Source organism: Zingiber officinale, chromosome 2A (genome assembly GCF_018446385.1).
Source record: "Zingiber officinale cultivar Zhangliang chromosome 2A, Zo_v1.1, whole genome shotgun sequence".
NCBI lineage: Eukaryota > Viridiplantae > Streptophyta > Magnoliopsida > Zingiberales > Zingiberaceae > Zingiber > Zingiber officinale.
Window position 1 is genome coordinate 163,639,879 of NC_055988.1, and position 27,719 is coordinate 163,667,597.

Genomic DNA, 27,719 nt, shown 5'->3' on the forward strand with positions numbered 1-27,719 from the left:
AAACTGTTTTTTTCTTTGTTTTAATTCCTCTGACTCCAAGAGAATTTCCTTCACCAATTTCAAACTCTCTTTCAATTGAGTGTTGGGCAATTGGTTCATTAACTTGTAACCTCTCATCCACCATCTTAAACATACTCAACAAACCATCTTTAACAACTTTGTAAGTGTCTTCCCTCTCCGTTGCCTTGGTAACCAATTGAACATACAACCCACTTAATTCTTTATATCGCAAATTGGTGCAAGCTTTTGGATCCAAACTACCTTTGTTCGCAATTAAATCAATAACTCCAATGTATCCATCTTTTGCTTTTCGTGCCCACCTTTTCAATATATACTCACTTGGGATCTTCATGATATTTTTCATTGTAAATATTTTCAAAATATGAGAATAAAAAATCCCAACAAAATCATATTTTCTACAGCTACACTCAATTTTTTGACCCGGTGAATCAAGTGTAACTATATGATAATAACTCTTTTTGTAAAAAGTAACTTTATATTTTGTATGTGATCCAACATCTTCACAAATTTCTACACTAGAATCATGAGATTTGTACCACTCTTGTTCAAACAACTTGTATACCTCAGGAGTATAAATACAACTTGCATGCTTTAAAATTTGAATTGAATACAATAAACATGGAACACTTGTATTTGATTTAAAATCAACTTTTAACTCCTCATATCGATGATCATCAAGTAGTCTTTGGAAGTGATTGAAAAAGTTTAAAAACTTGTGTTAATAAGTGGCGTATCTTTTCACAATACTATTCATGCTCTCACTTCTTTGGGTTGTAGTCATATCCGCACAAAACATTTGTCGCCCATAAACTAAAGCTCATTTTTCCTTTATGCGAAATAGACGTCTCAACCAATCATTGTCTTCAAGTGCATACTTGGTCAACATTATGTTCCAAGCTGAAATAAAATCTTCCTCTTCATCAAAATTATATATACATGAGGCAAAATCTTTAGTAAACTCTTTGAACTGAGAAAAAACTCTACTCAAATGTATTGCGGCATTTTGATAAATGTGCCAAATACACAAACGATGATGTGTTTTAAGCCATCTGGAAGCTAAAGCCTTTGTCATTGCTGCATCTTGATCTGTAAGAATAGTTATTGATTTTTTCTCACACATAGTCTTGGTAAATATATCAAACAACCATTCAAACGTCAAAGATGTTTCATCATATAATAAAGCTGCACCAAAAATTATGGATTGCTTATGATGATTAACACCTACAAACAACGCAATTGGGCAACCTTCATTATTCTTCCTGTAAGTTGTGTCAAAGCAAACAACATCTCCAAAATTTTCATAATCAGCTCTCATCTTAGCATCACACCAAAAAATATTAGTTATCAAATCATCTTCATCAACTTGAATAGCATAAAAAAAATTGAGATCATCGAACTGCATTTTATGCAAAAACTCCAATACACCTCCTGTATCACCAACTCTCATATTTCTTGTTCTTTTGGATCGCAAGTAGTTTTTGTAATCTTTAGGAATAAAACCTAAATTCTCTCTCCCACCTACTTGTCTCACCATAAGATCATGAGATGCTTTTGGGGGGAGTCCCACATCACTTGTCATCTCAATCTGTATCGCCGCAGAAGAAGATATATTTCTATGACATCTGTAGAGGTGAGTTTTGTTTGGACTTGAAAGATAATGATTATGCTCTTTAACAAATTGCTCCACAGTCAAGTTGCCATTATTTCGACAACTAATCTTTATTTTAGCCTCACAACCAAATCTTGTTTCAGGACGACTTGATTTCACATAAACATCTCGTTTGTCTTTTCCCCTTTTTCCTTGTGCACTACAACAAAAAATTCTGTCAACTAATTTACCCGATTTATCATTATGGCTTTTGCTCTTTCTTACGCCAAATCCAACTTGTTTAGCATATTTCAAATAAAATTCATAGGCTTCCTCTTCTGTCTTAAATTCCATACCCATTTTTGGTATCAATTCTTCTATGATAGATTGGTCAGAACTCATCAATAACATGGTAGAGTCCATATCCTCATTAATAACATCAAACTCATCATCCTGACAGTCGTTGTTTACATCAAAACTCAACCTACGACAACTTGTAGATTTAACCAACGACAATTCCATGATAATTACAATTAGGCTTGAAAAAAACACCAATAAATGTATATTCATAATATTAGGTGCAAAAAGAACTTATGTAGTACCAAGAAAATGAATTGGAGTAACCACCAAAGGTTATTAGGTGCTGTGTTTGGCTGAAATTATCTAATTTCAGTCCATTAAGTTATGCTTAATCAATTTAATGATCCCTAAACCTCTAAAGCGCTTGGGTAGCATTTAAGGATAAAGGAATGTAGTAGCAACGCAACAGTAGCATATTTAAATTTCTCCCAACAAAATATCTAAACAGAAGTATGATAAATCATACTACAAATATATAGATCAAAATTTGAGGACTGCAGGTTTCAATTTCTTATGTTTGATTTTCACCCAAATCAAACTACAGAAACATAGATATTGGCTGGAGAAGGGGAGGAAGAATGGTAAAGGGGAGGAAGAATGGTAAAGGGGAGGAAGAAAAGTATACCAAGCTAGACGAAGATGAAGCTGCCAGTGACCGTCAAGTTCGGGAGGAGACGGAGATGGCTGCCGTCGAGTTCGGGAGATCAAGCTGCCAGCGACCGTCTGTTTGAAACATCAATTTACGACTTAATTAAAGTTATAATGGTATCTTCATTGGAGGATAACTTGAAACACCAAATGTCGGGCAGAAGGAATGGAGCTGTGGAAATTTTGGAGGACCTGTTGGAGTCAACGAAGGGAGGGGAAGCCGGAGTTGCTGGACCGACAAAGGGAGGGGAAGCCGGAGCTGCTAGAGTCGATGAAACTAAATGCTGGAGTCGCCGAGATGGCGGAGATGTAAGGGGTGTCGCGGGCTGCTGGAGTCGCCGAGATGGTGGAGATGTAAGGGGCGTCACGGGATGCTGGAGTCGCCGAGATGGCTGCTGGAGTTGCCGAGATGGTTTGGGGAGGAAAGGTTTTAGGGCAAAGCACAGTAAAAGCAAGAGGCGTCGCGGGTTTTGGGATTGCAAAGCATAGAGATGGCGTCGACGGCGTCGGCGGAAGCAGCGGGGTTCGGCGGGAGGGATGCCGTCGAGTTCGGGAGGGGACAAAGATGGCTGTCGTCGAGTTCGATGGCGACAGCGGAAACAGCGGGTGTCGGCTGGATTTTGGGCTAGGGCACGGAGAAGGAGTTGATTTCGGGAGAAAAGGGTCTTCGGCGAGTGTAGAGAGCACTCCACAGAGCACGTGCAAAATACGTTTTTTTTTTGTCGTTTTCTGCCTGGGACACGGGGACAGACGCTCCTTTGGAACAGAGGATTCGAACTGCTGCTTTGTATGATTTAGAAAGAAAAAAGAATAAATAATAATAATAATTTAGATGAAAAGTACAAAATTAATATTTTTATCCTGATTTACAGATGGGACTGGGTATCAAATATCTAGCAAACAAGCTCGCGATAGTTGACTGATTTTGGATCATCTATCCCCCATTTTTTTAGCGGCGATTCCATGAGTTCATCTTTTCTATGAGATGTGATCATCTGTCCCGAAAATGACATGTCACCGTGTCCCCTCGTCGATCAACGGGCAATCACATTTCAAGGATGTAGTACAAATTATGGAAATGTCATAGCCGTCCAATCGACGAAGGGACACGGGGACACATCATTTTAATCCAGTGGCTTAGAGGTGATGAGTGAGACACGGAGAAAAGGGGAAAAATGGGACAGACTATCCGAACTCTAGTTGACTTGCCAAACTGAACGGGAAACAATACCGATAGTTCACTTGCCAATGATTAACGGCCGAAAAGGCGGCGGACAAAGTCTTTCAGGGAGCCCGGCGACGCTCGATCGCTGACCTCGCACCGTTTGAAACTGATGGCGGCCCACAAGATGAAGAGGACTAACACCCAGAGGAGGATGTCTAAGAGGAGATGAGTCTTGGGCTGCGACGCGATGAAGGCGAGGACGAGGCTCGAGTAGGCAACTGCGAAGGGCCACCGGATGAGGCGCGACTCCACGCGGACTCCGGTGAGCAGCGCCAGCGTCATGAGCATGGAGTTTCCGAAACCGGCCCAGCTGGCGGCCATGAAAAGCCAGTAGCGGAGGCGGTGCTTGTCGCGGAGGATGGAGTCGCCGGCCTGGTGCCCGTCGCTGTCGTCCTGGTAATAGCCTCCGGGGAGGTTGGTGCCCATCTGGTAGGTGAGAGCTGTGATGAGCGTGGCGACGACGAGGAGGACGTTGCTGTCGTTTCTCTCCCAGCCGGCAAAATGTCTCTGTTCTTGTTGCTTTTGTTGTTGTTGCTGCTGCTGCTGCTCGTGTGGCGGCTCTGTCGCCGGTGTGCCGTTGCGGAGTTCATTCATCTCTATGTCCACCGCCTGTGGTTTAGACATTACTCAAAGGCTGAGCAGGATCGGATCAAAATCGATGAATTAGTGGCGGAGGAGGAGTTGCTCACTTAAGTAGACTTGGTTGACTTGACTTATCGGAGAATTTCCAAGAAAGAGGAAGGCGATTTCGGAGAAGAAGAAGGTTGGCAAATTCCGCAAGAAAACATCCGCGTCAACTGCTACTTTCGCTAGGCTCATCCTGGCGTCCTGTCCAACTATGTGAACCGTCAAGTCAAGTGGCTAGGAAACGGGAACTAATCTCTTTTCTCTGTACGTATCTCCCTCTAATTAATTAATTAATTAATTAATTGGGCACCCATAAGAAAAAATTATACTGGTCAAGAATGAGATCTGAGTCCATAAATATTGTACTATATAACAACGAATCTTCTAAATATGCAGTAGTTAAGGATCAAATTATAGATCTCTCAATGATAATTTAATGTCCTAGTTCAAATAATTTAGATCTTTTAAATAGCTATTAACTCCTAAAAAATTTTATAGATATATAAATGACTTAGTATTAGCTGGAGAGGAAGGGTGTTAGAGTATAAATTGTTCCAAAGGTAATTGTAGACTAGACCATATTATATTAAGTTCGGACTAGTCACTCTCCGGTCGAACCCACATCCTGATGCTCATACCTCAGACCTCAGCTTGGTCATCCAATTCGCTCCAAGATCCAAGCATGGTTCAGTAGTCAAAGCAACTTTGTCACTTTCGTGTACCCATCGGATGGCTGCCCTTTCAGGGGTACATTGAGATGGTTATTTCGCCTTAAAATTAAGGGTGCAAATAAATCAAGCTCAGATCAACTCGGACTCAAGAAAAATAAAAACTTAGCTTGAGCTCGAGCGAGTTTGTGAATTTGAGCTCGAGCTCAGCCATTGAAACATTGAATTAGAATGAAAAAAATAAGACGGTGTAAAACTGGGATTTAGACCTTCAACCACCAACAAATCCAATAAAATCCTCTAATCACAAATACCTTCTCAACTTATTATTTAATTTTAAAATAGTAATTATTTTAAACATTAGAATATTGAATTAACATGACTCAAACAGGTTCAAGAGCCATTATTAAATGGACTCAAGATTGGCTCGAATATTAAACGAGTTGGCTTGAGCTCGGTCAACTTCGAACTCGAATCAAGCTTTGACCGAGCCACTCGCAAACGACTCACAAATAACTTGACTCATTTACACCCTTATCGGGAAGGAGCCCATTCAATACACATAGACTAATTAGACCGTTAGTCTAATTTAATTTTAATAATCGAGTTCGAAAAAAAAAAAATCTCACATCTAAAATTATAATATTATATAGAGACAACTGATCATTTCAAGGTTAAAATTTCTTTTTTTTTAAATAACACTGTAAAAAAATCTAAAATATCTCAAATTAACTTTTAAACAGTCTAATATTTATTTATTTTGATAATTCATTATTTGAAAAATCCTAATAATCTTATAATCATATTCATAAGTATAGTTTTGTTACTCTATTCATTAATCTATGGACAACTAATATTATTTTTTTTAAAAAAAATTATAATTTATGACTTAGGATTTAGAGTTTAGGATCTAATTGTGTTTAAGTTAAAGGATGTGTTTTTTTTTTTAAAAAAAATGAACACTAGATGTCCATGGATTATCTATATATAGCAGGGTAACAAAAACATATTTGATAAGTCTTACACTATTGGATGAGATCAAGTTTGATTTAATTATTCCCCTTCATTAGGAACTTTACTATGCAAGAGATCAAAACCTTGTAACACTTGGGAGCAAACAAGATGAAATCTATACAAAATGATAACACATCTTATCTATAGTGTTTAAGTATTTCAAACAAAGTCAATGGTTAAGGAAAACTTGAACTCCCTCTTTAGCAGCATTGTCTCACTTAGGTATTTACAACAATTGATAATTGTCCTATAAGAAGTAAAAACAAAAGAGAAAAAAACGCAAGTTTGTGATGAATTGAAATGAATAATATAATATAATTTATCAATGTGTATCTAAAAGTGACTGATATTTGTGTTTATCAAAGGATGCATTCATTTTCCAAAATACATTTCGATTTGAGTGTTACATAAAGAACAAAAGACCGACAATAGAATAGAGATATCAAAAAGGTAGAAGATCACGATACGAGTCATAATTTTCATAGGCGGACATGGATAATCTAGTAAATGATGACGTGAAACATGATGGTGTCCTCCTCCACGCGCTAGGGCCTCTCCTCTCTATTTTGATCTTTGAGTCACAGTTGTGTTAGTCGTCCGATGAGCCCCAGAGTCTATCAAGCCAACACACATCAGCGGGCACTAGTTAGGCCGGTGTGAGGCCCTCCCATAGTCAAGTAGTACTAAGATGCAGAGAAAGAAGTTCACGGGTGCATATAAGAAGAGCAAACACTCAAAGTTGTTAACTAGTTGTCCCCTAAGTGGATTTATGGTATGCTAAGAAAAGACACAAAGGAGTCATTATTTATAATGCTAATGTGTTTTTCATAGAGATTTACCCTTTTGGCCTTTTCCCTCGTCCTTACCTTTTGCAAAAGTTTGACAAAAGAATTGTATAAAATGACTCAATTGACTCAATTTACTTATCAAATGTAACTTACGCTCGATATGTGGTTTTTTTTTGTAACTATTGATGCATATGTTTGCATTTCCTGTAGTATACAAATAAAATATTCGAGCTTTGTAAAAATCGATTAAATAAGAATTATGATATTCATCTAAAAAATTCATCTAGAAAATTATTAAGGATAGACACATAAATGATGGGACCTATCATTTCACTTTTTATGGATCTCATCATTCATATGTCTATCCTTAATAATTTTCTAGATAAATTTTTTAGATGAATATCATTTTTCATCAAACTAAATTAAATTATTTAAAGATCAACTCTATTTTGTTAGACAATTATTCAATAGTGAAAAGTATGACACAAAAGTCAAAATAAATTATACTTATTAACCAATTTATCTGGATATAATTAACAAACTTATATACAAACTAAATATGACAACCAGTGGTCCTAGTAATTGATTGTATAGATCGAATCATTTGTAAATATTATTTCTAGTTAATGATGGTATTGAGATAATGCATTTTTTAACTAAGCTCGATGACCTACCTATATGATATTGCTTAAGTCAATTTAATCACATAATTTTTATGAAACAAAGTTAAACTATGCCTACATATTTTGCTTAAAAATTTTAATAGCATATAACTGTTCCTACTTGAGATCGCTGATGAAAAAGTCATTAGACAACTGTCTACTATGTTGATGAAGTCATTGAATGCCAAGGGAGAGTTGGGCCACTGAGAATGACTGCGAAGCTCAAGAGAAAGAGAGTTAGAATGGAGGTCAAGAGTGGCCTAGCTCAATCACTCCTACGAACTAGGTGCGGATCCACAGAGGGCGGAGTCGACGGTCGTCCCCCCCTTGCCGGCGGAATCAAAAAAAAATTGGAGGGATTGAATTACAAGCCGTCGAAGAAACTCTTCTTCTTCGGTAGCTGGGCTGTAATAGAAAAAAACGACGGTTTGTTTTTTTTTTTTAATTTTGAACCAAATTTATAGATATGGATTTTAAGTTGACGAGAAATTTAAGAGATGGTTTTAAAAACCCTAAAATCTAATTAGATTTTTTTTTTACTTTCCTTTTTCTCTCTCCTCCTTTGCGCTTTCCACCGTGCTCATAAAGAAAGAAAAATGATATGCTCAAGGAAAAAAACTCAAGGATTGACACATAAAGTGATGGGGCCTACAAAAAGTGAAATGGTGGGTCATGACTTTATGTGTCTATCCTTGAGCTTTTTCTTGAGTTTTTTTTTCCTTGAGCATATCATTGCTCCAAAGAAAAAGCCTCAACCCTTTTTATTCTTCTGCCGACGCCGACGAAAGGTGAAGCCACCTTTCTGTCATTGGTCCGCCACCCACCTCCTGCCGACCAGTTGTTCTTGTTGGCCAGCAAGATTTCTGGCTAAACCACGCCACCCGGACTCGAAGCAAGGGAGTTGGCAGACAGAAACTGTCCGCTGCCACCCAACAGGCTATTCTGCCATCACCGCTTCCTAACTGCTGCTGGTTCAGTGGTCCTAGAGGCCTGGCCAGAGCTCCACTGACGGCCACACGCGTTGTCGCAGCTTCAAGTAAGTGGATTTTATTATTATTATTTTTTAATTTTTCGATTGTTTTTAAATTAAGTGTATGATTTATTAATAATTATTGACTTATTGTATATAAATTAATAATTGAAAATTTTGATTGTTTAAATGTTTAGTTGCTTTAGTATATTTGATTGTTGGATAATTGAAATTTTAGTTTTTCTATATTTAATTGTTGGATAATTTTTAATTTAGTTTTTGTATAAACTCTAAAAAAAATTTTTATTAGTTGTTAGTTAATTGTGATTTGTGAATATTGATAATTTATGCTAAATTAATTTTGTTTTTTAAAAAGAATTGTGTTGATGATAATGCTAAATAATTTAATTGTCCTATTGTTAAATTGTGCATATTAAGTTTAGTAAAATAATACTAATAATTTTTTCTCATATATTATAATTTATAGAAAATGTTGAAATATTTTGCAAAGAGATCTAGAAGTTCAATTGAATCGTCTAGTGTTTTTGATGGAGGGTCTACTCCTTCACCACAAACACCACCACCTCCTCCTCCTTCGTAAATTTTATTTGAAAATATTAGAAATCTGAATAGTGAAATAGAAATTGTTGTTGATATTGGTTTATGAAAACTGATTGAAAAGTATGATGTTGATGTTAGAGATCGTATTCGAAAAGAATATTGCTATGTGTCCTTGTCAACCTTGAGGCCATAATTTTCCAAGAAAAAAAAATGGGTAAAGACAATAAATGTTTCAGAGAGGTTTAGTTTAAAGATCATGATTAGTTGGAGTATAGTTTTTCACAAGATGCAATATTTTATTTCTTGTGTTATCTTTTTAGACCTAGTAATATAGAGTTTGGAGGAGATGATGTGTTTATGAGATTTGGTTTCGTAAATTGGAAAAAAGCGATTGAAAAATTCAATGAGCATGTAGGTGAAGTTGGTAGTGCTCACAATGAGGCAAGAATCCAGCTTGAGGGTTTCAAAAATCAAAGACAAAGTGTGAAGTATTTATTTTCATTGGGGAAACATGAGATTGAAGTTGCTTATCGCAATCGCTTGACTGCCATTTTAAAATTAATTCAATTTTTGTTGCTACAAGGATTGCCTTTTCGGGGACACGATGAGTCTTCGGCATCATCCAATAGAGGTAATTTCTTAGAATTACTCGAATTGTATAGCTCAGAGTGTCCAGAAGTTGCAGCAATTGTTGGAATGAATGCACTTGGAAATAATCAAATGATTGCCCCAAAAATTCAAAAGCAGTAAGTGAATGCTTTTGCAGTTGAGACCACAAATGTTATTCTAACTGATCTTGGAGATAAGTGGTTCACTTTACTACTTGATGAGACTCGTGATTGCTCAGTGAAAGAGCAAATGACAGTTGTTATTAAATATGTGAACAAACATGGAGAAATATTTGAATGATTTATGGTTGTAGTTTATGTTGCAACAACTACAACTGCTTGTTTGAAGGAGGCAATTGACTCTTTATTTGCTAAGTATGGTTTGTCAATGACGAGATTGAGAGGTCAAGGATACGATGGTGCTTCAAATATGTCTAGAGAATTTAATGACTTAAAGTCACTGATAATGAAAGAAAATCCGTATACAAGATATGTTCATTGTTTTGCTCATCAACTCCAACTAGTGGTTATAGCTATTGCTCAAGCAAATCAATATGTTTATGATTTCATATGGATTGTTGGTTCGATTGTGAACACATCTGCATCATCTTGCAAAAGGGCCGACAAACTTCGACAACTTGAACATGACAAAAAAGTTGAACTTCTTGAAAGATGAGAGATTAGTTATGGTCGAGGACTAAATCAAGAAACTAGTCTAGCTAGACCTGGAGATACACGATGAGGGTCTCATCATTTAACTTTATATCGTATTGAACAAATGTAGCCATCTGTTATAGAGGTTCTTCAAAATTTGATTGATGATGGTGATCGTTCTTCTAAGGGTTTAAGTAGAACTTTGGTTGAAAGAATGGAAGTATGAATTTATGTTTATTCTATTATTGATGAAACGTATATTGACAATCACAAATTATTTGTCAACAATTCCATAAGAGAAAGATCAAAATATTGTGAATATGATGCGTTTGATCAATAATGTGAAAGGCAAATTACAAAAGTTGAGAGATTTTGGATGAGATGTTTTACTTGAGGATGTAAAGAAGTTTTGTAACACTCATTCCATTGAAATAATTAATATGGCAGATACCATCAACAGTCGTAGTCGTATGAAGAGATATGGAAAAAATATTAATTTTTATCACTACTACCCTATTAAAATCTTTTGTAGGATAACTTCATAATTCTTTTTTTTATTTACAGTCAATTAAATTCTTTTAAATAGTAGCATATTTATTAATGTTTACTTATGTTGTTTGGCTTCTAAATTGCAGGTTATTGATATTATTCTACAGGAGATGGATATTCGTTTCTCTGAAACTACTACAGAGGAGATGGATAGTCGTTTCTCTGAAACAACTATAGATTTATTGATTTGTATGTCATGCCTTGACCCTAGGAACTCATTCTCTAGATTTGATGTACAAAAATTAGTGAGTCTAGCTCATTTTTATGAGGATAATTTTTCTTGGAATGAGTGTATATTGGTTGAACAAGAGCTTGAAACATATATTGATGACGTCAGATCAGATAAACGGTTTGAAGGCATTTTATATTTGGGAGCTCTTGTAAAGAAAATGATTGAAACAATGAAAAATCTTGTGTTTCCTTTGGTTTATCAGATGATTGAGCTAATCTTACTTCTTCCAGTTGCTACAACAATCGTTGAAAGGGTGTTTTCGACAATGAATATTATCAAAACAGATTTACGAAACAGGATTAGAGATTAATGGATGAATGATAATTTGATAGTCAATATCGAGAAAAATATTTTTAAAACTATCAACAATGAGCTAATTTTATAACGTTTTCAGAAAATGTTGTCTCGAAAAATACAATTGTCACTTATTCGTTAGTAGTTTGCTTTAATATTATTGTACGAATTTCTTCATAATATTGTACCTTGTTCTCCTATATATAAAATTATTTAATTTTTTTTAAATTACATATAATTAATTAACTGTTCAAAAAAAAAAAGGTCATATTCGTTATCGTCCTTCCATACTTGAATTCCTAGATTCACCACTAACAAGAACAACCTATATGTGGGAGAAGAAAATCCTCTCTTTACCACATTCACCTAACCTTGTATAGTCGAAGGAAAATAGGGTTTGCGAGGGCTGCCACACAAGCCATGGAGTAGGCTGGATCAACGGAAGAGGGTCTGCTGCAAGGGGCACAAATAGCGTGATTCGGTTGTCAGTTGGATGCCACCTTCAGTGCAAGCTACCCCATCAAGGATGGTTTTAGAACGCAAGGTACAACTGCCACAGTTGTCGAGTGTTCAGAAGAGAACAACTCGGCCTAGACACTTCTACCCGGGTGGGTTCCTTTGGGTGAACACTAGATTGAGAGAGTTTATCTGGACGGAGCATGAGAGAATGTTCCCGCTTAGGATGTCTACAAGTTAATTGACTTGGATGAGTTGACTAATCCAAAAGTGTTCCTTGGACATATCAAATGAGCTAAAAATTTAATGCATTTAGAGTTGAAGATCAAATAAGATTCTTATTTTTAGAATATTTAATTTTATTAGAATAAAAAAAGTACGTTAAATGAAATTATATGCCGTTATAATAATTAATAAAACATCCCTAATTCCTCAATTTACAACCTCCCTAACAAAGTAACTCCCATCGACGCCCTATCGCCCAATCGAACGATCCGCAACCGCCCAAACCCTACCTTTCCATTAACTGATAGAAAAGGCCGTTTAAGGTTCAAACTCTCTCCTGCTGTTGCAACGGTAACGACGCCGCCCGTCAACAACCGTTGCCGCATCTGCCCCCTCTCCAACGCGCACCGCTAACGCTTCCGTCACGTCGCCGTCACGCCGCCTTCCTTTACCCGTCCGATATCGAGCAGTTCTTCCTTTTGCTTCAACGGGCGAAGGCGAAAAGGTTTCCTTTTGAACTCTCCGGCGGAACGCGAGCGTCCCGCGAGAGCGTTGCTTCGATTCGTGGGTATCCAGTCCGATCTCCGGCTTCCGACCTTCGTTCACGCAAGGTACTCGATATCTGAAGCCCTCTGGATCGTTTCGTGGTTCTGCTAGAGAGATCTCTAAGTTTTTTTGGTCCTCGATTTGTTTTAGAATTTAGATCTCGCTTCTGGATCCCTTCTGAACCTGTTGGGATCGATCCTTTTCTGGAGATTTGCCTTCCGTTCTGGTTTGCTTCTGTTGTTTTTTTCCTCTTGCTGTTTGAGCCTCGTGCAGTAGCTTTTGGCTCCGGTTCCAACCATAGTGGCGTTTACGTTCGCCCGTTGGAGTTGGGTTTGATGTGGTGATTTGATCTGGTGTTGTAGGGTTTAGAATCTGGTTGCTGCTTGCATGGGAGATGGTGGCGCCATGGCTATCGAAGTCATGAAGATTGAGCAGAGTTGTGTGGAGAACAAGCAACCGGGGGCTGCTTCGAGTTCATCCATGTCTGAAGGAAGTTATGGGTTTTCTGGGATGTCTCCGTCCGTTTGTAGCTCCTCGAGGTCTTCCCCATCCCATAGGTACTGCTTAGTTTGTTCTATTACGATTTGGATGCTTAATATGGAATTTTACTGCTCAATTTTTGCCCTTTTACTCACCATTGGTTTCCTGTTGAGTTTCTACTGTTTAATTTACTTGAAATTTTGCATTCTGCATTTTTTTTCTACACTTTTTGACTGTTCAATTTCTATAAGATGCAGAGAATCTTTGTCTGAGTTAACTAATCGGTGTTAAGTTTGGTTTTTTATTAGCCTGTATGTATGAGTTCTTATTGTAGGGATCGAGTCAAGTCTACTTTATCATCACTTGTTTGTTTCGATGCTACTCAAAGAACACTGAATCGATCAATCCCAATAAGGTAGATGCTCAAATATGCTCATTAGAACTGCCCTTAGTAGATACAAATAGGTGGTCTTTGTATGCAAAATCAACTCCACAGTGAAGCCATATAGAATCTTTATTTTTTTTTTTATGGTGGAAGCAACAAGCCAAATACATTGTGTTTAACCTAGATTATTCTCCTCCAACACATCTAGATGACAAGTAAATATGCTCAGGAAAACTTAACAACAATGCAATATGGTTCGATATAAGCCTATTGCACGAAGAGATTTTGGCGATATTTACACCCAAACAATCAACGAGAAAAGGAATCAGACAGGTTACTGATAAATCAAAGGTCTTGGTTTTGTGTTTTTCTCTAAATGAGCCCATCAGAGATGTGTTATTTATACCAGAATGGAAGCTAGAGTTTATCTAGGATTAAGAGGTAGCTTAGGTATAAGAATCCATTACATAGGGTCTTAGTGTTAATCACCTTATTCATCATCTTTTGGAGAGGAGAGTCAAGAGATAGAATGTCTGTTCATCTGGAGCTTGATGAGGGGTGGAGTTCCAGAGAACAGGAGGGCTATGGAAGGAGATATTTGCAGGAAGGTAACCAATAGAATGTTGCGTATTTGAATCCATGATTGGTTTTCTTGCCAGATGCATCTCGTGGTGACTTTCATAAGCAATTGTAGCATTCTGTAAAGTACTCTTTCAAGAAGACATCTAATTGCAGAACAATAGAATTAATATGGTTTGCCTCTAGAGTTTTAAGTTCTTGATTACTATTTAGTCTTTGTGGGAAGGGAGGCATAAAAGTTGAAGATTCAATAGATGATAGCTGCATCCAGTGACCTATTAATTGGGTTTCTGCAATAGTAGTGGATTTTTCTGAAGTTTTTCTTTTTTGGTTTAAGATACTTTTCTTACATTAGATAACTTGTTTGCTGTAGTAGTCTTTTATTGGTGACTGAATCTTGAAGAAGTTTGTTCATATTCCTTGTTTCACTAGTTATGAATACTTTTTTGGTAAATGTTTACTGACTTTTAGTTTTTCCCTCTCTATTAATTTAGGAGAACTAGTGGTCCAATAAGGCGAGCCAAGGGTGGCTGGACACCACAAGAGGTAACTGGCTTTTGATTAGTCTTACCTTGTTTTTTAGGTCAGTACATAGTCCATCTTATTTTTTCTTAGATATCTTTAATTTGAGATAAATAACTTATATTTTTTCATCTGATTTGCTCTCAAGCATTTCCATGGTGCTAAGTTCCACAACATAGTCCGTCTTATTTGTTCTTAGATATCTTTAATTTGAGATAAATAACTTATATTTTTTCATCTGATTTGCTCTCAAGCATTTCCATGGTGCTAAGTTCCACAACATCTACTATGATCCAACACTAGCATTATCATCATTCCAATGGAACTGATTCCTCAATGATTTTGCTATGACTTCATTCTCTTTTAATGGCTTTACTGATAAATATTGCTATCACTATTATTATCATTAACTGTTGATTTATATTTTTATTTTAAATCATCAGTTGAACCTTTCCTAACAACTTATGCTTAGTGCTCACCCAGTCAAATATCTAGCAGATTCACTTTGAGATAATAACATCTAGCTTTAAAGGAATCTTCCTTTACTCTCCCTAATATTTTACTAAAGCTGGAAGAAGATTTGACCAAAAAATAATGAACTTTGGGAGGGTAAAGTTTTCATTTATTCTGAATTGCATACTAAAGAAGCCAAGAACTCCATAAATTAGTTTAGTGATTTCTTTTTGTTTTCTTGGATGTCTTCTGAACTTTAAGCAAAGTATTTTGCATTATAACAAATATAGTTCTTTTGATATTCTCCATGCTATTTCTATTTCATCCTGCTGAGCCGCTGACTACTACTTTATATGTCATAGGATGAGACATTAAGGAGAGCTGTTGAAATCTACAAAGGAAGGTGCTGGAAAAAAATAGGTAGAGCATGCTATGTTCTTCTTGCTTATTCTATTATGAATGATACACTAAGATGATTCATCCTACTTATTCAGTTGTGTTGGGACCTTGATCATCAGCTAGAGGGGGTGAATAGATGGTCACCCACTTCGTTCGCTTTCCTATACTTGTTAGCGTAGCGGAAATACAACCAAACAAATATGAAAGTTAACCCTAGAGACAAGAAGAAAGAAAACAAACCCTAATACGTTTGTTTATATGGTTTGGAGATGATGCTTCTACTCCACGACTGTTTGTAAGGTAGACGATCCCTCAATACGTCAGTGGATTAGTCTACAGAACTTCGGCTAGCTCAATCCTCCTTGTCGGCAGAGAAACCTCACCACAAACTCGATCAAGAACTCTTGGGGTGCTCTAAGCTTTGGAGACTCTATTAGAAGTTAACCACCTCTAATTTCGTCCCCCAAAGCCAGCCAATCTGAGTTCCATTATATAGAGTTTGGGAGGAAACACCCAAGCTATGTTTCCGCTACCAGTCGACTGTCATACTTACTAGTTGACCAACCTCTGTGGAATTTGACCGCTACAACCTAACGACTTGATTCTGGTCGACTGCTCAGCATGGATCAATCAACTGGTCTTCATGGGCTTGTCTGTTCACTCCCAGTTGATTGGACCAGTCAACTAGTAACCCTAGAACTACAAACCCTTGAATTCCATTTCGGGTTTACTGGTTCTCAACCACTAATCTTCTGAGACATATACTAGTCGACTAGTAAATCCTAACTTAGGGTTTTTACCCCCGAGTACAATCACTCATGCACTCGTCCTCGCCCGCACAACATTGACCTTGCCTTCTAGCCTCCTCCATCAGCCTTTCGTCCCTCGGATGCTTTCCCATCCTTCGTATCTTACCTTCAAAAACTTCCTTTGGCCTTGTCCTTGTTGTCAAATCTTTCTTTGCCAAGAGGCTCCTTACCTCCGGGTCTTCATCCTTGCCAAGAAGCTCCTCGCTCTCGGAGCTTCATTTGCCAGGAGCTTTTCGCTCCAGGACTTTATCCTTGCCGAGAGCCCCTCGCTCCAGGTCTTCACCTTGCCAAGTTACACTTAGACTTATACGGCCAAGCCTCAAGCTTAGACTTACACCGCCAAAACTCTCACTTCACCTTTGCTAAGATCGCACTTGGTCTTTCCTTGCACCTGTCACCTGCACACTCAACAACGCATATTAAATACAGATGCAAACCCCAACTTAAATTCTTTGCCTAAATATCAAAATCGATTGCTCCAACAATCTCCCCCTTTTGATGTTTGACAACCATTTAAGTTAAAGAAACAAATAATGCAATATATACGTAAATAAATATACAATCTACTCATGCATATGCTATGGAACTTAATCCTTGTCTCCCCCTTCACCTAAGCTCCCCTTTGAGTTAGGATTCCTTACAAAGATATTTAGGTTTCTCACTTAAACCTAAACTTCTCCCCCTTTACCATACATCAAACAGAGCTCTCAATTATTGGATCTTATACCTCTAATGACTATAATCATCATGTATTAATCTCCCATATGATTATATACATGTATATCATCCTTTTGGTCATTTTCTATGTTCCTATTGCTGAAACAATTTCAGACTGTCTACTATCATAGTCCCAGTCGACTGCCATAGTCAAATCAACCTAGTCATTCTGTGTTTGATGAACAGTGTTACCAAGTCGACTAATTTCTGATAGTAGTCGACTTGCACTAAAATTTCAGCTTAAACCCATTTCTAAACCCAATTTCAGAAATACACTAGAAATTTCCTAGATCCCCAAAAATTCTCAAATTTTGTGAGAAGTCTGTTTTACTATTTTCTACTTGGGAATAATATAATTAAAAATTAATTCATCACGTATCCCAAGATAGGCATAAAACCCAAAACTATCTAAATAGTTTAATTGAACCTTGACCTAAAGTCCTAGTTTTGACTTCCGTTTGATGTATCTACCCATACTAAATCATAATGCATCCCTAGCATTAGTTTATATGACATCTATACATATAAAATCAATTTTCATGCAATATGAATCCTATTTCATATTTTCATGCATGAATCTCATCTCAATTGTGTCAACCAACTAGGTTAGAAACTCAAGTCCATTTCTAAACCCTTTAGCACATTTTATGACCCATCTAGAATATCAAGGAAGGTCCACTTGAGATCCATTGACCATGAGTCCCAAATTGACTCTTTGAGTTCCCCCTAGAGTTCTTAACTCTAGCCACCTTCCTAGGTGACTCATCTATTATGGCTAGATCATTATGATGCACCTCGGGTGAGAATTGACCTAACCACTCTACTCTCTTAACCATAGACACCTTGTCTTTGATTAATTTCTCTTTGTCCTTAACTTTGGATGATTTATCTGTAATTGACTTATTCTTGGATTTCTTATCCTTGGATAACTTCTGTTTGCTATAGTTATATGCAACCCTTGCATATGACTTTTCGTTGGCTTTGATTGACTTTGCTATTGTATTTCTACCAAAGTGCTCCACGGGTAATTTCCCTTTACCCTTGTTTAATGAAGACCGGTATTCCAAACCAAATCTATCACCATTAGGTTTTTGACTACCTAAAATATTATCAAGTCCTTTAGATCCAACAATGAATATATCTAAGATTTTTTCCACCCTATCAAGTTTTTCCCTTGAGACTTAATTTTCCAATTCTAGGTTTCTAACCCTAGAATTAACTTGTCCACCATAGACAATCGTAGACCTACCCACCTTCCTAGGCATATGTCTCCCCTTCTTGGAATTAACACCTAGGTTTTCCTTAGGTCTACTATTTCTAGGTTTAGCATTTGGATTTAATTTTCTTGGGCTATTAACCATGTTAACCTTATTCCTATCATGGTATCTAAATCCAAAATTATGCATAGGTAAATAAACGACATTGTTATTTCTAGCATGTATATCCTTAGAACTTGAATTAACATTCAAATTAAAATTCAAGTTAGGGTTTACCTTTCTACTTACCATTAGAGCTCCACTTGACACGAGTATCCACATGACTTCTTCCACTTCCTCTATTGCTTCATCCGCTCCATCTTCTTGAGCACTCTCTTCCTTGGGCATTTTATGTGGTAATGTCTTCGTTTAGCACACGTGAAGCACACTATGTGCATCTTCTCCTTCTTCTTCCTACAACTCAAAATAGATTCTATATGAATTGAATTGAGTTTAGGAGTTATCTCTTTTTTCTTTTTGAGTGAAGGACACCTACTCTTGTAGTGTCCCATTTTACCACACTCAAAGCATTTGATGTGGTTCTTCTTGCTCTTCTCGGTAGAGGCAGTTGAGCGTTGCACTTCCAAGACTTCTTCACTTGTCTTGGACTCTTCTTCCTTCCTTGAAGATGTGGACGATTCCACTTCTTTCCTCGAAGATGTGGATGATTTGACTTCTTTCTCCTCTTCAGATGTTGAGCACGTTTCAACATCCGATTGGTCCTTCTCCTCCTCTTGAACCAATGAACCCTTCTCCTTGAGCTCCTCCACTTGTTGGATTTGTGTAGGATTTTCATAAAGAGTAATCACTTTGCTCCATAGCTCATGAGCATACTTGTACTCACCTACACATGATAACAAATTAGGAGGCAATAAATTTATCAAAATTTGTGTTGCCTCCGTGTTTACCTCTGATTGTTCCCTTTGCTCCTTGGTCCAATACCGTGGTCAGAGACATTTTCCCTTCTTATCCGTTGAAGCTTCAAAAGGTTCCTCCAACGCTATCCAATTATTCCAATCCATTTGGAACCATGTCTTCAAGCGCTTCCTCCAATACTCAAAGTCTTCACGCTCGTATGGAGGTGAAATTCGGATGTTCCATCCTAGTGCTCCTTCCGATTCCATTGCGAAATCAATAGTGGTGAATAGACGGTCACCACTTCGTTCGCTTTCCTATACTTATTAGCACAACAAAAATACAACCAAACAAATATGAAAGATAATCCTAGAGACAAGAAGAAAGAAAACAAACCTTAACACGGTTGTTTACGTGGTTCGGAGATGATGCTCTTACTCCACTGAACAATCCCTCTCCGTCGGTTGATTAGTTCCCGAAACTCTGGCTAGCTTAATCATCCTTATCGGTGGAGAAACCTCACCATAAATTCGATCAAGCACTCTTTGATTGCTCTGAGTTTTAGAGACTCTATTAGGGGTTAACCACATCTAATTTCGTCTCTAAAGCTAGCCAATCCGAATTCTATTATATAGAGTTTGGGAGGAAACACCCAAGTTATGTTTCCGCCACTAATTGACACATACTTACCAGTCGCCTATGTGGAATTCAACCGTTACAACCTAACGGTCCAGTCGATTGGTAACCCTAGAACCACAAACCCTGGAATTCCATTTCGGGTTTGCTGGTTCTCAACCACTAGTCGACTAGTAAAGCCTAACTTAGAGTTTTACCCTCGAGTATAATCACTCATGCACTCGTCCTCGCCTGCACGAAGTGGTGAATAGACGGTCACCACTTCGTTCGCTTTCCTATACTTATTAGCACAACAAAAATACAACCAAACAAATATGAAAGATAATCCTAGAGACAAGAAGAAAGAAAACAAACCTTAACACGGTTGTTTACGTGGTTCGGAGATGATGCTCCTACTCCACTGTTGTTCGTAAGGTGAACGATCCCTCTCCGTTAGTTGATTAGTTCCCGGAACTCCGACTAGCTCAATCATCCTTATTGGTGGAGAAACCTCACCATAAATTCGATCAAGCACTCTTGGATTGCTCTGAGTTTTAAAGACTCTATTAGGGGTTAACCACCTCTAATTTCGTCCCCTAAAGCCAGCCAATCCGAATTCCATTATATAGAGTTTGGGAGGAAACACCCAAGTTATGTTTCCGCTACCAATCGACACATACTTACCAGTCGCCTATGTGGAATTCAACCGTTACAACCTAATGGCTCAATTCCAGTCGATTGGTAACTTTACGAGTCGATTGGTAACCCTAGAACCACAAACCCTGGAATTCCATTTCGGGTTTGCTGGTTCTCAACCACTAGTCAACTAGTAAAGCCTAACTTAGAGTTTTACCCCCGAGTACAATCACTCATGCACTCGTCCTCGACCGCACAACCTTGGCCTTGCCTTCTAGCCTTCTTCATCAGCCTTGCGTCCCTCGAATGCTTCCCCATTCTTCACGCCTTGCCTTCAAGAGCTTCCTTCGGCCTTGTCCTTGTTGTCGGCTCTTCCTTTGCCAAGAGGCTCAAGAAGCTCCTCGCTCCTGGGACTTCACTTGCTCCGGGACTTCATCCTTGCCAAGAGCCCCTCGCTCCGGGTCTTCACCTTGCCAAGTCACACGGGCTTACATAGCCAAGCCTCAAGCTTGGACTTACACCGCCAAGACTCCCATGCTTAGACTTCACCTTTGCCAAGATCTCACTTGGTCTTTCCTTACATCTGTCACCTGCACACTTAACCGCGCATATCAAATACCGATGCAAACTCTAACTTAAACTCTTTGCCCAAATATCAAAACATAAGGCTACACCGATTGCTCCAACAAGTTGTTCCTATGTTTTCTTCAAAAGATCTATTCGATTTGCTTTCACGTTTCTTTGCATATTATGAATTAACTTGAATAGTAGGGAAATGCAAGCTTTTGAATACGGCAACCATCACAAAATGGGATGGTGAAATAGGGTAGCAACTGGAGAAACGAACAGAGCGATGTAAAAGAATATAAAGACTGATTCCTTTTTCATTTAGTGTCACTAGCAATACCGACTTCTAGTTCAAGCCTAATGAAGTTTATCAAAAAACATCATATAGATGAATCTTTTAGCATATGAAAAATACAAAACTGAATTTCTACTAATTTCTATAAGATGTAACCAGAAATTCCAGAACATGGAAAATTATATAGGAATTTAAGAAATAAGGAAAATATACATATACATGCATAAATTGGGTAACTCACTCATTCCTTTAGTTTTGAAACAACAACAATGAAGTCTTATCCCACTAGGTGGGGTTGGCTTCCTTAGTTTTGAAAAAGCTTAAAACATCTCTTGCCTACAAGAAAGATATGCATTTTATATTATTTCTACTTCAAGCATGCAGTGAAGAATCTCAATTTTCATTCTGATCTTACATGGGCAAGTGGTGGGTGGATGTTATAGAAATAAAGTTCTTAGTTGTGTCTTCTTGTTGATAGCTGACGTGAAGGGTTACAGAATTATGTAACACATCTAAGTCAGGACTGGTATCTGTTTGTGTAATTCCTTGTCCCCTTTGAGTTACATGGATGATTATTCATTGGGGCTTGAATTGAACTTGAACCTAACAACTAAAATGAGGCAAATGCACCAAAAATCAATAGAACAAAAAAGCCAACAAAATGGAGAACTATGAGAATGAAAGGAGAACTAGTGTTTGTAAATGTTTAATACTAATATGCATTTTCTATACATGGGTTAAGCTCATTATAGTTATTTGTATAATTCTCTAGCTACAAAGAACCTCCTTTAATGGCCTTTTAATAAAAAAGTAGAACTAGTGCTTCTGAATTTTTACTAAACTAGCAATCATGTTTCAACAAAACAAGTATGATTCAGTCTTTTTTTCACTGAAGGAGACAATCATGTATGATTTGTTGTTTACTATACCATTGGTATTAGATGTGCTGAAGTAAGACAGATTCCCTGTGCTGAAGGTAATAGATGTTTTTTTTTTTCACAAATTAAAAGACAGAATTAATGATTTGCTGTTTACTATACCAATATCTAGTTGTTCTTGCACAAGTTTCTTATTTGGTCTGGGTATTGAGGTCACAATACTATTGCCACACTGAAGTTCTTGTGAGAATCACCATTATGCCCTTGCTTTATCCTGCCAAGGGCAACTCTTCACCACAATCTTCTGAAAGCCTATTCCCCAATTGTTATGATTGCCTGGATATAATTCAGTCACATTTTTGCAAGGCTTTGAATTATTATCCTCTTTGATAGAAGAGGAAAAGAAATGAGTAGGGAAAGTCCTAGTTGGGTAAAATTACCAAAGTGCGTCTGTCAGTTTGTGAAATATCAACCTAAATAAAATGTGTTCAATTTTGAAGCCTCTTTTCTTGCATATTTCCAAACAGGGTGTTTTTCCCCTCTGTTGGTCAAACTTGGGTTTGGGGCTATACACTACTTTGGTGATCCAAGTTATTTCTTTTTTAATAATTTGTATTAATCTTTTTAAAAAATTCAAAATCGTGTAAAATAAGTAGAGCCATAAGAAAAATCTATTTCTTGAAGGTATTACTACATGTTTACTTTATTATTGATCTTGCATGTTAATCGTTTACTTTGCAGCTGAATCTTTTCCAAATAGAACAGAAGTTCAATGTCTTCATCGGTGGCAAAAAGTTCTCAATCCTGAACTTATTAAAGGTCCATGGACTCAAGAGGTAATTTGATCTTCTAATAAGCTGTATCTTTAGAACTGAAAATAGAGTACTCCATGACATTTTTTTTGCTCTTTTTGGTTACAGGAAGATGAGCAAATAATTAGTCTTGTAGCAAAGTATGGGCCATCAAAATGGTCTACCATTGCAAAGAGTCTTCCTGGACGAATTGGGAAACAATGTAGGGAGAGGTAAATTTATAGTTTTCTATAAGCATTGAAATGATATTTTTAAAAATGTTTTCAGATATCTATGTCTTTGACTTTGTATTCTTTTCTCTAGAATTTTATAATATGTTAGAAGTGTTGATGGTCTGAAACTAGTTTATTCCTAATTAATTGCTTCCATTTCCACTAACTAATAGTTCGCTATCTGACCACGTGCTTGCCAGAACTTTTGGGCGTCATATGATGCATATATGCATCTTTGTAGCGTACAAATCTTGTACCATCTAGCACAGGCAATAGATTGGCTTAATTATTTTAGTTTATTCACCATGAATTGGTAAATGCTTATTGTTCTCATTGAATATATTTTGTACCATACTCTATTTGTTGGTACAACTCTCGCATTGTCTAGGATAAACAACAGATTAGCTTAATTTTCTGGTATTTCCACCATGAATTTGTACATGCCCATTGTTTTCTAGGTGTAAGAATGTTTCTGTCGGAGCTAACATGTGCATTGGAATGATAATGCATTCATAAACAACCAAAGGGTTTCCTGTTCAAAATTTTAAGGACTATCACTTCAATTTTGAGGATACTTAGTAGTTTCCTTGCAAATTTCATTAGCTTTCTTTTAGCAATTTTTTTTATTTAGATTGAAAAGAGGGTAGTGTTACATCTAGCTTTCTTTCTGTGTTTCTGGTTAGAATTAACAGACGAATAGATTAACCTTCCTCCTATATTGCCTAGGTAGTGAGCCAATATGCCCTTGTTGGGAAAATGCAGTTTCATCATATCGCTCCTGAATTATGCTTATGATATTGGTGAACTCCTTGTTCACATGTAATATGAACTTGTTTTGTGGACTACTTACTCAAACAATATATTAGTTAAAATATTGAGCAATTTTTAGAATCAGCTTCTGTTAGTGAAATTCCCTGTAATTTTTTTTGTTGATATTGACTTCGTGGAACAATTTACCTTATGGGAGATACTAATAATAATAATAATAATAACTTTATATGCCTAAGGATTTATTTACCCTAGAGCATTTCCTTTTGCCATGGATTTCACCCAAGGAAACTGCTTATGGGTGTGTTATGGAGGTATAGCCCACTTGTCTAAGGATTGTTTTGAGGCACTCTTTGAAGTCCCTCATGCTTCTCTAAGGTATTTATGGTATGAGTCCCTCATGCCGTGAATGACAAGGTGTTGTGCCTTTTCCTAGCTTGAGCTTTAGAAAAAGTTGGTTAGTATCGCAATCAAGTAGCTCACTTCCATGGTATCCTGGAAGCTAAACAAGCAATTTGCTAGTGTTCTAGTTGTACTGTTAACTCCTTTTACTAGTTAATTATGGTTTATAGAAGTTTGATAACATGTATTGACATCTACCAGGCTAAAAATGACATAAAGCCGCTCAAAACAATGACAATGTCTGTAGATGCAGGATTCTATGTTTTCATAAAGGGCGAGTCTGTAACACATTCAGATGGCTCGATCTGTTGAGATAATTGTCTGACACTTCTATCCACAGAAGCAAATCTAAGAACTTGTATCGTTTTTTTGGCATATCTTATATCAATACTTGGCTTCTGGTGATGGGTTAGGGTATACTTATAGGTAAATGTCCAATACGAATTTACATTTGATAGTTATGCAATACTTTCTATTCCACTTTTGTGTTAAAAAACTATATCCATAGAGCATCATCCAGATGGATTACATATCTAAAAAAGTCTATGAACTTACAATCTCAATTCTTGGCTTCTAGTTATGGATCTAGTGTCTTTTTAGTTGAATGTTGAATGCAAATTTATTTTACGGATTAGCTAGGCTTTGTATTCCACTTTGGTCAAAGTCTATATTATCCAAAGAGCATCATCCATATGGATTAAACATCTGAATTTAGCTACTTAAGCCTTGCCTTCAGGATCAATCTGACCCCTTCCTTTGTTCCCTGCATATGGCTCAAGTATGACTTGTGTGATTTTGAACTTTCTTAGATGGCATAATCATTTGGATCCAACGATAAGAAAAGACGCATGGACTTCCCAGGAGGAGCTTGCTCTCATGAATGCCCATTGTGTGTACGGAAATAAATGGGCAGAAATTGCGAAGGTCTTACCTGGAAGGTATTTGACTATTTTCTGAAATATTTTTGCACTCAATAGTAAATCGTTGTTGCTCAAGAACAGAATTCTTTTTGTTCATGCAAAAAAAAAATAGTATTTATCTCTTGTTATTTTGTCATGCTCTCCAAGCAAACTATTCTTCTTGTGTAAAAAACTCTTGCTTACTTATGTCGCCCCAAATTCATTTACTTGTTATTTGTAACAAATATTGTTTGATATTGCATGCTTATATGGCAACCAGTGGCCATAATACTTGTTATTCTAACAAAGCTTAGGTAGTGCCAAGTTAGGATTGTATTGTGACTTCTAACAAACATAACATCTCTTTTAAGTTTGAACCTTGTGAATTTACATCTTTTTCACTTGCTTCTCTTTTTGTATTTAGAACTGACAATTCAATAAAGAACCACTGGAATAGTTCATTGAAGAAAAAGTCAGATTTCTTCTTGGCTACTGGTAAGCTTTCACCAGTTCCCAAAGCTGAAATTCTTGATGGCCCGAAGGACATATCAAACATAGGTGGTGGAAATACACTTCTAAGTCCGAGAGATAGAACAGAGAATGGTTCTAGAGCTTTGTCTGGATCAGCCAGTTCCTCAGATTCTGGACTGCATTCTGAAGCATTTAGATTGGATGGTCAAAAGAATTGGTTGCAACTATCATTACTTCATAATCCTAAAGCAGATACTTCAACAACTATAACGGCAAACCAAGTTCATGATCCAAATTCCCAGTCCAACATGCACACTCCAGTTTCTGAGATCTGCCATGGATATGAAGGTGGAAAAGAACTTGCAGATCAGGAAAACATAACGGAAATTGACCAACTGAATGATGCATCTCAACTAACACGACATGAAGAATCTCCCCTTGGTCGTGGTTGTTCACTCTTTTATAAGCCACCTCAGCTTCAAGATGTTTGTCTTTCTGCTGTTTCTACTCTATCATACGATTTCATTGAAAAGCAATTTCACTGCTCAGCAATTGTGTCGTCACCAAAAGAATATCAGACACCTCCCTCTTCAAAGGGGAAGGAACCAACACAAAGTATTGAATCAATATTAAAAGATGCAGCTAGAAGTTTCCCGAACACTCCCTCTATTATCAGGAGGGCAAAGAGGGAAGCAGAGACAACTCTTGCTTCTGAAATAAGTTTGTCACATGTGGATAGCGTGAAATTTTCTGAGAATTTTGCAACTATTGCTACTACTGGAAGGAGCAGAGAAAGCTTGGAGCCAGTTGAGTCTTCAATGACAAAACATGGTCCAAGTACTTCTGGCAGAAGAAATAATTCATACCATGACAACAGCTTCAATGGTTCTCCTCCATACAGATTGAGGTCCAAAAGAACTGCAATTATCAAATCTATGGGGAAGCAGCTTGATTTTACAGTCGAGGAGAAGGATTGCAACAGTAATGTCAAGCCCCTGTACTTGGCCACTCATCCTCCCAAGCAGACAAAAGAGGGAACACAATGAGAATCTAGTTGGATTTGAAAAGTGCAAAAATATAAAGAAGTCCGACGCACTAGATTTATGTAAGTTCTTTTTTATTTGAAAGTGTCATCCAGTATATCTAGTGTTTTTTGTTTGCATTACTTGAGATTTTTTTTTTTTAAAAAATGTATCATTACAAAATAAGTCATTTTTGTTTTCCCCCTCATTCTTGAGTGGTAACCGTATTTTTTTCTCGCGTTGCTGTAGGTTTGGACAACAAAGATATGGGAAGTATTATTTTCCACTTAGATCCCACACTGTATTTAAGTGGTACCAAACACATTGGACTGCACACGTTTCTCACTGCCCCTGTGCGGGTGTTGTTTAAATTGCAAGTGGATTTCGTATCTTGCACCAAAGTTATCCAAATCATCGGCACAAGATTTGGGCATTAATTGTTGTTAAACCACCCCTTGAAATGGGAAGTGGTAGAATTTTTCGCCCGAACAAGAACTTGTCTAGAGCTGATGCTGAAAATTATTCCCAATTGAGTAGGACTCGTGAAAATAAACCCATGGGCCATGGGCATTTTTTTATGCTTACAGTGTTATTCAATATGACATGAATAAATGAATGCCATGCCCTGTTTTTTTTTGTTTGGTTGTTTTATTATTATTATTAGTAGTAGTAGTAGTAGTAGTAGTATTATAGGTAGGCCTTCTTCCTAGTTTACCTATTAGATAAATTTGAAGTAGATTTTATACACATTTAGTAGTTGGCTTTCAGAGTTTTTGTCTCTATTGAAATTCCCTTAGTTATCAATCTATGAGACCCTTGATGGAGGAAGATTTGAGGTGGCGGTTGTGGGGGTGAAATCGGATTCAAAGTTTGAGCCAAAGGGCTAGCAAGATCCATTGAGCTCATTGGCCTAAAACTACACTACTACGAGACCAAAACTCTGAGATCACCGACCAATCAATTTATTAGTTGTTTTTTTTTTCCTTTAGGG

At 37.1% G+C, this 27,719-nt stretch overlaps 3 protein-coding genes across 4 annotated transcripts; 1 reads left to right on the plus strand and 2 right to left on the minus strand.

The window, feature by feature from the left end:
* Positions 1-838: 838 nt before the first annotated feature.
* Positions 839-2,131, minus strand: LOC122044206 (protein FAR1-RELATED SEQUENCE 5-like). Its single transcript, XM_042604735.1, has one exon. It carries the CDS (start codon positions 2,129-2,131, stop codon positions 839-841), a length of 1,293 nt encoding a protein of 430 aa, XP_042460669.1.
* A 1,313-nt stretch (positions 2,132-3,444) lies between these two features.
* Positions 3,445-4,518, minus strand: LOC122042985. Its single transcript, XM_042603401.1, has one exon. It carries the CDS (start codon positions 4,464-4,466, stop codon positions 3,870-3,872), a length of 597 nt encoding a protein of 198 aa, XP_042459335.1. The 5' UTR covers positions 4,467-4,518; the 3' UTR covers positions 3,445-3,869.
* A 7,988-nt stretch (positions 4,519-12,506) lies between these two features.
* Positions 12,507-27,364, plus strand: LOC122042986 (transcription factor MYB3R-3-like). Of its 2 annotated transcripts, XM_042603403.1 has the most exons (10): positions 12,507-12,761; positions 12,847-12,922; positions 13,059-13,253; positions 14,635-14,686; positions 15,478-15,535; positions 22,884-22,978; positions 23,063-23,166; positions 25,146-25,274; positions 25,660-26,811; positions 26,978-27,364. In XM_042603403.1, the coding sequence occupies exons 3-9, from the start codon at positions 13,084-13,086 to the stop codon at positions 26,750-26,752; spliced, it is 1,701 nt and encodes a 566-aa protein (XP_042459337.1). In that variant the 5' UTR covers positions 12,507-12,761; positions 12,847-12,922; positions 13,059-13,083; the 3' UTR covers positions 26,753-26,811; positions 26,978-27,364. The 2 variants fall into 2 exon arrangements, with proteins under 2 accessions (XP_042459337.1, XP_042459336.1); XM_042603402.1 differs by lacking the exon at positions 12,847-12,922 and having other exon boundaries at positions 12,509-12,761.
* Positions 27,365-27,719: the final 355 nt, after the last annotated feature.

Coding starts and splice junctions, on each gene's coding strand:
- LOC122044206 (XM_042604735.1), bottom strand. CDS start 2,131: ATGGAATTGTCGTTGGTTAAATCTACAAGTTGTCGTAGGTTGAGTTTT.
- LOC122042985 (XM_042603401.1), bottom strand. CDS start 4,466: ATGTCTAAACCACAGGCGGTGGACATAGAGATGAATGAACTCCGCAAC.
- LOC122042986 (XM_042603403.1), top strand. CDS start 13,084: ATGGGAGATGGTGGCGCCATGGCTATCGAAGTCATGAAGATTGAGCAG. Junction 14,687..15,477: donor GTGGCTGGACACCACAAGAG/GTAACTGGCTTT, acceptor TATATGTCATAG/GATGAGACATTAAGGAGAGC. Junction 25,275..25,659: donor GCGAAGGTCTTACCTGGAAG/GTATTTGACTAT, acceptor TTTTGTATTTAG/AACTGACAATTCAATAAAGA.